Here is a 10,720-nt window from a genome sequence, read left to right on the forward strand (position 1 = left end):
TCTCTCTCCAGACACGTTATCCCTCTCTCCAGACACATTATCTCCCTCTCCAGACACGTTATCCCTCTCTCCAGATATGTTAACTCTCTCTCCAGACACGTTATCCCTCTCTCCAGACACGTTATCTCTCTCTCCAGTCACGTTATCTCTCTCTCCAGACACAGTGGCCCTCATTTATCATTCTTGCGTAGAAACGGGCCTATATGTTGGCGTAAGATTATGCTTACACTCCTCTCACCGCCTGATTTATGAAGCTGTGTGTACCTTTGAAATCCAGGTGTACGCAATACCTGCCCATGATAAATGCCGCGGCTGAAAATGATCGTCATTAGAATAACACGCCCCTATATATTCAAGTCTCCGCTTCCCCCACGCCCTCATTTTACGCCATGAACACACGGAAGACGGCAAAGAAGATAAACTTCTCCGACGTGGAGATCGAGGCCGTTTCTCAATACCAAGTACGCAAACTTCGGACTTGCGTCCTTGGTAGTTCAGACTTGCGAAGTTCGACTCATGAGAACGAACTCCCGAGGACGAGAGGACGCAAGTCCGGTTATTCTGCAAATGCAACAGCGGCGTTCTTCGCGTCACTCAGCACGCTCTGGCTACTCCGGTTAACTCTTTATGTATATTTTAGGCAACAATAAAACGAAATATGGTATAATACAACTCTGCCTCTTTTCATCAACAATAAAACAAAATATGTAATAAAACACCACTCTGCCTCTTTTCATTTAAAAAAAATCTTAAACATATTAATGGCCACACAAATGTGGTTCAGGCAACGTATATATTTATAACAACATGAAATATAAAACACAACCCTACTTTTTGTTTTCATTTTAAAAATATGAAACATTTATCATTAAAACTGACATCTAACTAACAGAGACAGGGTTGTGTCATTTTATTTGATTATACATGTAGGCTACATTGAAGAGAATGTATAGTAAAATATATATAAAAAATATTCTTTATATTTTAGAATATATAAATTTTCTATATTAAAATTTTCTATATGTATTTTTTATATTAAAAATATAAAAAAGACACGTTATCTCTCTCTCCAGTCACGTTAACTCTCTCTCCAGACACGTTATCCCTCTCTCTCCAGTCACGTTATCTCTCTCTCCAGTCACGTTAACGCTCTCTCCAGACAAGTTATACCTCTCTCCAGACACGTTATCCCTCTCTCCAGACACGTTATCCCTCTCTCCAGACACGTTATCCCTCTCTCCAGACACGTTATCTCTCTCTCCAGTCATGTTATCTCTCTCTCCAGTCACGTTAATGCTCTCTCCAGACAAGTTATACCTCTCTCCAGACACGTTATCCCTCTCTCCAGACACGTTATCCCTCTCTCCAGACACGTTATCCCTCTCTCCAGACACGTTATCTCTCTCTCCAGTCACGTTAACTCTCTGTTAACATATAGCTGTTCTATTACATGATAGAAAGTCTAAGGTCTTCCCTAGTTGTACAGCGATCCCATCTAATCTTGTGCCTGTTGCACGTCAACCTAAGATTGCTGTGGGGACAAAAAGTAAGACTGTTAAGTTAGCACTTTCAAACAACTGCTGACTTAACCCTTAAGTGTCACCCCCTCTTTTTTGAATAGACATGAAAATGCACATTCCGAACTTAAATGTTTATAATTCAAGAATGGTTTGGAATGTAGATGTAAGTTGTTTTTAACTTGTAACTTGTTTTAAAGAAGACATTTGGCAGAATTTTGCAGAAGTGAAATAAATTAAGTAAGTGAAACAGAAAAAAAGTTATAGAAGTTTGAGTTTTAAAAAATTTAATTATTCATATTTTATATAAAATATATATTTTCAACACATGTTGGACTCTAAAACTGCAAGAAAATCAAAGCCAAAAATCGAAACAAGTTGTGTTTCAAATTTTAGGTTGATATCTCAAAAAATGAACTTTCAGTAAGATTTTGTTTGGGCGCAGTACCAAACTTATTCACTAGGTGAACAACTGACTCCATTACTGCCCATATAAGGGTACATCCATTTCCATATGTGTTCTTTTGAACTCTTGGCATGAAAACAAACTTAGGTTTCTACCATTCTTTCCTGATTTTTCATGTTCATTACTATTTCCAAATAAAGGTCTGAACACGCCTTGTAGAGTATGGAGTATGAAAATATTCTTGTTGCAAATTGATAAATTATGGCTCTTCTGTAATTTAATTTGGAAATCACCAAATATGGAAACTAGAAATTGTAAGCTTTCAAATTATATATAGTTTTTCAAGATTAGTTTAGGTTTAGTATAGGATATTACTGTTTTAAATATGTATTGGCTGTGGGCCCACCGGTGGGTCGGTGACACTTAAAATAAATAACTTCTAGTCAACGACTTAATAACCACAAACAACCTGGATTTTATGTTTCTAAATGAAACTTGGCTAGAAGACAGCAGCAGTGCAACAGTCCTCAATGAAACACCCCCTCCTAACCTTACTTTTATGAGTGTCTGCAGAGCAGGTAGGAGAGGTGGGGGTGTAGCTGCTCTATTTAAAGATGTCTATCAATAGGTGCATTTCCATTGCAGATTTGCGCAAAACTTTTGCGTTTTTTTCTAAATGTCGTCAAAAAAGTTTGTGAAATGGTGGTCGTTTCCATTAACCGATGTTATGCGACTAAAACGCCATTTTCCTCTTGCGAGAAGTCATTCCAACAATCATGGTGACGGATGTTGGGAGGCTTACATATATACCAGTCACTGCACTGGCTATTATTATTAATGGAAGGATATGTGTGTGTGCAGGGCCGGCGCTCCGTACACGCACATCACGCACTGCGCGTAGGGCACCAAGTGCTTGGGGGGGCACCAAAAAATCTGGGTCGTGAAAAATCATCACAATAGGCTACAAGTATAAATAACAAATAAAACATGTCTAAAGCATGTTAATATACAAAAGCAATACAAAAGTAATATAGGCCTAGACCAAATTAGTCGAGAAAAAGGTGAATCTCCTGTGCCAGTCTCCCTCTGGTGCCCCCCCTTCCCCACCTCCCAGTGGTCTGTTCGATTATGCCTCAATCAATGTCAAATTTGGCAGACACTGACCTCAGAATGGTCTCGAAAAGGCACCACCAAGCATTTGTGCTTAGGGCACCCAAATGGCTAGCGCCGGCCCTGTGTGTGTGTTATCCAAGCATTAATGGTAAGGAAAGCCCCTTATACTGTGAGCGGCACATATGAGGAGTTTCTGGGTGTTTCTCCCTCATTTCTGCTTCAAGGTCCTGATTGTGGCATTTCTTTGAGGTTTAGAATCCAGTATTCCTGTAATTCATTTGTCTTTTATGAATTTAATAAAGAACTCGTCACGTTTCGAATATCTGGGTATTGTGTTAAAAGGTGCTCCACGCATTTTACTTATTATTTACAGGCCTCCAAAATACTCTCCAGCCTTTGCAGAGGACTTTACAGAACTGTTATCAACAATTTCCTCAGAGTTTGACTGTTTTGCCATTGCTGGATATTTTAATATTCACATAGATAATGCAGAAAAAATATGGCAAAATAAATCAAAACTGTTTTAAAAACTTTTGATCTGACTGTTGTGGACACTGTCTGATCATTTTTGTATTTTCTTTTATATATTGATCTCTGCTGCCATTAAAGCTGGATCTGTGTCTGTCAAGAAGAGACTACAAAGACAGCATCCATGCTTTCAATGTGGAACTAGACAAAGCTAGACAGACATTCTTCTCAAATATTATAAACAGCAATATAAACAACACACACACTCATTTTGCTACTGTAGAGACTGACAAACCCCCCAAGCCAGATTCCCAGTGAAATGCTTTCAGACAGCAAGTGCATTGAGTTTGCTTCCTTCTTCTCTGAGAAAATCAATAATATCAGAAAGGTGATCAGCTCATCCTTGAGTTGCGCTGGGGTCAGACAGATCAGACAACAACCTGAGAAAGTAGCCACTATGTCTGATTTAGAAGAAATTGATGGCAAAAATTTGGAAGAAACCGTACAGCACCTTAAAACATCAACCTGCTCTCTTGACGCACTTCCCAAATCTTTCTTCAAAAGTGTGTTTAACTGTTTAGAAGCAGATCTCCTAGAATTGGTAAATGCCTCACTTCTCTCTGGGAGTTTTCCGACCTCCCTGAAAACTGCTGTTGTCAAGCCCCTCCTGAAAAAGAGCAATCTGGATAAGACCATATTAAACAACTATAGACCGATCTCAGAGGTTGTTCCTGAAATTTGCAGACAACACCACTGTCATCGGTCTCATCCAAAACGGTGACGAGTCTGCTTACAGACTGGAGGTTGAACAGCTGGCTGCCTGGTGCAGTTATAACAACCTTGAGCTGAACACGCTCAAAACAGTGGAGATGATCGTAGACTTCAGGAGGAACAGCCCAGCACTCCCCCCACTCACCATCATGAACAGCACTGTGGAAGCAGTGGAGTCATTCAGGTTCCTGGGCACTATCATCTCTCAGGACCTGAAGTGGGACAATCACATTGACTCCACTGTGAAAAAGGCCCAGCAGAGACTGTACTTCCTTCGCCAGCTGAGGAAGTTCAACCTGCCACAGGATCTGCTGATTCAGTTCTACTCAGCCGTCATTGAGTCTGTCTTGTGCGCTTCCATCACTGTCTGGTTTGGTTCAGCTACCAAATCAGACATCAGGAGACTACAACGGACAGTCCGGACTGCGGAGAGGATCATTGGTGCCCCCCTGCCAAACCTCCAGGACCTGTACTCTTCCAGAGTGAGGAAGAGAGCAGGTAAAATCATCACAGACTCCACTCACCCTGGACACCACCTGTTTGAACTGTTACCGTCAAGACGGAGACTCAGATCACTGGCCACAAGAACATCTCGGCACAGGAACAGTTTCTTCCCACAGGCCATTTCCCTCCTGAACAGTTAACACTCCTCCCAAGGCATATGCCTGTAAGTGCAATACTCCCACTGTTTAGTGCAATATCCTACAACTCAGAAGATACTTATATTTAGATTTATTTATTTATAATATTCAAAACACTGTAAATAGGTTCATAATCTGTAAATCTGAAAATGTCTATTCTGACTAAACCAAACTGTGATAGTTTTATTCTCATATATTTATATTTTTATTTTTATTTTTTTTATTCTTATAATTTGTAGTATTATGTTTCATGTTTCATGTTGTATTTGTATTTGTATAGTCCACTGGAAGCCTCAGTACCAAAACAAATTCCTTGTGTGTGCAAGCACACTTGGCAATAAAGCTCTTTCTGATTCTGATTCTGATTCTGATTCAAATCTGTCACGACGCGCACACAAAAGGTTAGATCCAAGTGCAGTGGTATTTATTAGGGTAAACCAAAATCGTAGTCAGCCAGGCAAAGGTTCAAAATCCATACAAAGCAGTCCAAAAACAAGAAACAAAACAGGAACAGTACTCCGAAGTGCGAATGACATTAAACAAGGACTTGACGACAATCACAGAAACAAACAGGGTATATATACACACACATATACTAACAAGGTGACGGGAAACTGCTGTGTGAAATAATCAATGAGTGACAAAACAGGATGATGGGAAGTGTAGTCTGAGTGAAGGACACCGTGGTGGAAGAGGACCTCTGGTGGATACCCAGGGAAACACAAACCAGACACTGTGACAATTGACTCCCTGTTCCAATGCATTGATGAAGTAAACAGTTGGATATGCCAAAACTTTCTTCAGTTAAACAAAGGCAAAACTGAAGTCATTGCGTTTGAAAACAAAGATGAAGTTCTCAAGGTGAACGCATACCTTCAGTCTAGGGGTCAAACAACTAAAAATCAAGTCAGGAATCTGGGTGTGTCTCTAGAGTCAGACCTTAGTTTCAGTAGTCATGTCAAAGCAATAACTAAATCAGCATACTATCACCTGAAAAATATTGCAAGAATTAGATGCTTTGTTTCCAGTCAAGACTTAGAAAAACTTGTTCATGCTTTCATCACCAGTAGGGTGGATTATTGTAATGGACCTCTCACTGGCCTTCCCAAAAACACCATAAGACAGTTGCAGCTCATACAGAACGCTGAACAGAACCAGAACATATGAACACATCACACCAGTCCTCAGCTCTTTACACTGGCTACCAGTTACATATAGGATTGACTTTAAAGTATTATTACTGGTATCATCAAATGGCCTAGGACCTCAATACATTGTAGATATGCTGACTGAATATAAACCCAACAGATCACTCAGATCTTTAGGATCACATCAGCTAGAAACACCAAGGGTTCACTGTAAGCATGGTGAGTCTGCTCAGAGACAAGTTATATAGAGACATATAACTCAATCCTCTATACAACTATATAGTGAAAACCGTAACGCCAAAGATTTCCAATCGTCTGCTTTTAACAGTCAAGCCGGGAAACATTAAGCCTATCGTCTGGTTCCCCTGACGCATACGCACTGTTGAGGTTTGCGACAGCGGAGACGATTTGGCGACAGCGAGTTGTGTTGTGTGCAAGATCAGATTAATCCACGAGGAAGAGGGTGATCACAACGCGAAGGCAGCGGACCACCAAGGTAGTTAAAGCATTTTATATCGACCACAAATATGTTTAAGTGCTCGGCACAACACCAGCATTCTGGATAGATACTTAAATGAAGTTGGTGTCGTGAACCCTTGCGCATGCGCAGTAAAAGTATAACCTGTGTGGGAAAAGGCGTTTTAAACCTTATTTTGGGGCAAAGTCATCAAACTTTTTCAGCGATTTTTATCATATTTTACTGCTGTTTCTATACATTCAGTTTTTATGTCCTGGTGACGAGTGAAAGTGCAGTTCTGACTCTCTGCCCATTCATTTAGATACGAGCCTGGTCTTGTTAGTTCGAAACAGCGGCCCGGAGGCGTCGCCAAGATGGCGGCCGAGTGTCATGACTTGGATAAAAAGACTTTGGTCTGCTTTAGCCGCTATGCTGGAACTCTTCCAGAAGAGATCAGATGTGTCCTACAGTCACATTCACTCACAACACTTCTGTTTATCTGTGCATTTACTGAATGAGCACTGTGCCACTGTGTGTCCGGCTGATTACGCTGCATTTTATATCTACATCCTCCTTTTGATTCTAAACTCAAATGGCACTGAAAATTGTGTAAGAGACAAACATAAATTACTTAATTGTAGAAATTGAGAGATGAAACCCCTTCTGAAGGCCTGGGTCTGTGTTGGAGGAGTGAGTTTGACGTGATTTAACTCCAGGTTCTGTGGCGGCGGACTGGATCCACTCCATTCCTAGAGCTTCCCAACAAATGGGTTTTGGGGCTCGGACTGATCGGTTAGTGAACCCGAGGCGTCCGTCCTAGAGCTCCTCCTGTACGATTTTAGGGAAAATCGGGTCTATTGGAGACGCCAAATAGATATTTTAGGCGCATCAAAAGATCCCCACAGATACAGTGTAATCACCATGGGTACAACAAGCAGCTGTACAAAATATGATACACCGGTGTTTTGCCAGTTTATCTCTTTTAATTATTTTTCTTTTTAAATTATGTTTATAACTGTATTATAACTGTGTTATAAACTGTATTTATAACTTTAATTTCCCTTGATTTATTTTGTGCTTATTTCTTTATGCAAAGCACTTTGAATTGCCTTAGTGTATGAATTGAAAGCAGTGTTCTTAAGCGTATGGATGAGTGTGTTATTGGTCATGGATGAGTGTGTTATTGGTCATGGATGAGTGTGTTATTGGTCATGGATGAGTGTGTTATTGGTCTCACCTGAGAGTTTGATCAGGATGAAGATGAACAGAAGACAGTCTCGACCCATCGCCGTCTCATTGTGAAGATGTTGTTAGTAATGTGTGTGAAATCTTTCCCATCTCTAGTTCCTCTTTTTCTGTAACACTCTCCACTATGTTGCAAGAGTGCAGTGTGACAAAATTAATTATTTATTTATAACAGTTTTTAAGTCATTGGAAACCAGTGTAATGCATTTCCTCCAAAGAAAAACAACATTAACACTGACAGATGTGTTTGTTGAAAGAGCAACTAATGACTTTTTCTCTACAAAGTCTTTCCAAGGCTTAAAAAAGAAAGAAAAAAAAGAAAGAAAGAAAGAAAGAAAGAAGCACTATTTACACCCACACTTTTTCCATTTCATGAAAACAAAGCCCCAGACTCTGAAACGCTGAGGAAATGAAGCTTTTGAACACAGTAGATGACACTCTATGAACTATAACTCACTGGGAAATTACACATCTGACATTTACTCATGTCTGCATGCAAGCTTTATTTTTTTGCAGAACACATTACAATTATGCTAAAATTCTGTTTGACTGTTATGTTCCAGGTGAAAGTGACCCTAGGCAAGACAAGTTTATTTATATAGCACATTTCATACACTCTGGCAATTCAAAGTGCTTTACAGAAAGGAATTAAAAGAGTAAAAAGATGATACATAGATAAACTTCTCATCTGGCAAAACACCGGTCTATCATATTTTGCACAACTCCCAGTTTTACTGTGAGATTTTCCCATGTGGATTACACTGTGTCTGTGGTGAATTCAATACAATTCACTAAAAATCACACTATAAAAAAAAGAAAAGAAAAGTAATATAATGTAAAAATAGTAAACCTTTAACATTAATACTTCTTAAACATTACAAAAAAGTAAACATAAGAACATATGTGTAATGTCCGTGGGTGAATGAAGAAGATGACGGTAGGCGGAGATACAAAATAGCAAGGCTTTATTCCAAAATAGTAACGATCAAAACCAACAGAACAGTGTGCTAGTGCACAAACAATAACCAGCAATGAACAGCGTGAGAGGGGAACTTAAATACACAGATAAAGACAAGGACAACAGGTGACGGTGATGATGATGATGTGGGTGATGAGGCGCAGGTGCAGGTGATGATGACAGGGGATGCTGGGAAGTGTAGTGAAGACACAGACGATGAAGGAGGTGAATGTGACATAACTCCCCCCTCCTGCTAGGCGCGATCCGCGGCGTACAAGACAGAACACGGGAGGGGGGTAGGCCATTCTGGAGGCCGTGACGGGAAGGCGGACCGGGTGCAGCAGGACGGACTCCAGAATGGTCCAGGGGTCCTGGCGGAGCAGGAGACCACCCCTCGGGCGGCCATGGCGGAGCTGGAGACCACCCCTCGGGCGGCCATGGCGGAGCTGGAAAACACCCCTCGGGCGGCCATGGCGGAGCTGGAGAACACCCCTCGGGCGGCCATGGCGGAGCAGGAAACCACCCCTCGGGCGGCCATGGCGGAGCTGGAGAACACCCCTCGGGTGGCCATGGCGGAGCTGGAGAACACCCCTCGGGCGGCCAGGGCGGAGCAGGAGACCACCCCTCGGGCGGCCATGGCGGAGCAGGAGACCACCCCTCGGGCGGCCAGGGCGGAGCAGGAGACCACCCCTCTGGTGGCCAGGGCGGAGCAGGAAACCACCCCTCGGGCGGCCAGGGCGGAGCAGGAAACCACCCCTCGGGCGGCCAGGGCGGAGCAGGAGACCACCCCTCGGGCGGCCATGGCGGAGCAGGAGACCACCCCTCGGGCGGCCAGGGCGGAGCAGGAAACCACCCCTCGGGTGGCCAGGGCGGAGCAGGAGACCACCCCTCGGGCGGCCAGGGCGGAGCAGGAAACCACCCCTCGGGCGGCCAGGGCGGAGCAGGAGACCACCCCTCGGGCGGCCAGGGCGGAGTTGGAGAACACCCCTCGGGCGGCCAGGGAGGAGCAGGAGAACACCCCTCGGGCGGCCAGGGCGGAGTTGGAGAACACCCCTCGGGCGGCCAGGGCGGAGCAGGAGACCACCCCTCGGGCGGCCATGGCGGAGCAGGAGACCACCCCTCGGGGGTCCAGGGCGGAGCAGGAAACCACCCCTCGGGCGGCCAGGGCGGAGCAGGAGACCAGCCCTCGGGCGGCCAGGGCGGAGCTGGAGAACACCCCTCGGGCGGCCAGGGCGGAGCTGGACAATATGGTTTATAAAACAGCATTGAACTAATTTTTTTTCTCTCCCAAAATGTATATTTTATATTTTATTTTGTGTAATTTAAATGAATTGAACATTTATATATCTTTTTAGTGCTGGGCAACGATTAATCTTGATTAATCGCATCCAAAATAAAAGTTTGTGTTTACATAATTTGTGTTTGTGTGCTGTGAATAATTATTTTGTCTATATAAATACACACAAATGAATGTACATATTTAAGAAAAATGTGTTATTTATGTATATAATATTTATATTTATATATAATATAAATTATGTATATATATATATTTATATATACAGTATATACATGCAAATATTTCTTAAATATATACATGCGTTTGTGTGTATTTATATATACAAAATAATTATACACAGCACACAAACACAAATTATGTAAACACAAACTTTTATTTTGGATGCGATTAATCATGATTAATCATTGCCCAGCACTATTTTTTTTATGTGGTCAAACAGTAGAGCAGGCGCTCGCAACACTAAGATCATGGGTTCAATTCCCAGCAAAATTCACATTAATAAAATACCATAAAATCACATCACAATAACAGAAATTTCGTTCACATTTTCATCAACAGCTCAACGTGTGGAAACTTTACCGTGAATGAGAAACAGAAAGACAACTTCAAGAAAAACATCTTAGTATTTCTGAAAAGCCTTCATGTCAAATTGACCTGGAACTTAATATAAAGAAGAAAAAAAACAATCTTCACATT

At 42.0% G+C, this 10,720-nt stretch overlaps 1 protein-coding gene across 1 annotated transcript in view; it reads right to left on the reverse strand.

Moving 5' to 3' along the window:
- The window catches only part of LOC143733325 (uncharacterized), a 42,862-nt gene extending 34,991 nt beyond the window's left edge, over positions 1 to 7,871 (reverse strand). The window contains exon 1 of the mRNA XM_077225009.1: positions 7,759 to 7,871. Coding sequence (XP_077081124.1) covers positions 7,759 to 7,807 — 49 coding nt within the window. The 5' untranslated portion in view covers positions 7,808 to 7,871. The remainder of the gene's footprint in view (positions 1 to 7,758) is intronic.
- Positions 7,872 to 10,720: the final 2,849 nt, after the last annotated feature.

This window comes from Siphateles boraxobius, unplaced genomic scaffold (assembly GCF_051911475.1).
Source record: "Siphateles boraxobius isolate OS27281-9 unplaced genomic scaffold, OSU_SipBor_1 97, whole genome shotgun sequence".
NCBI lineage: Eukaryota > Metazoa > Chordata > Actinopteri > Cypriniformes > Leuciscidae > Siphateles > Siphateles boraxobius.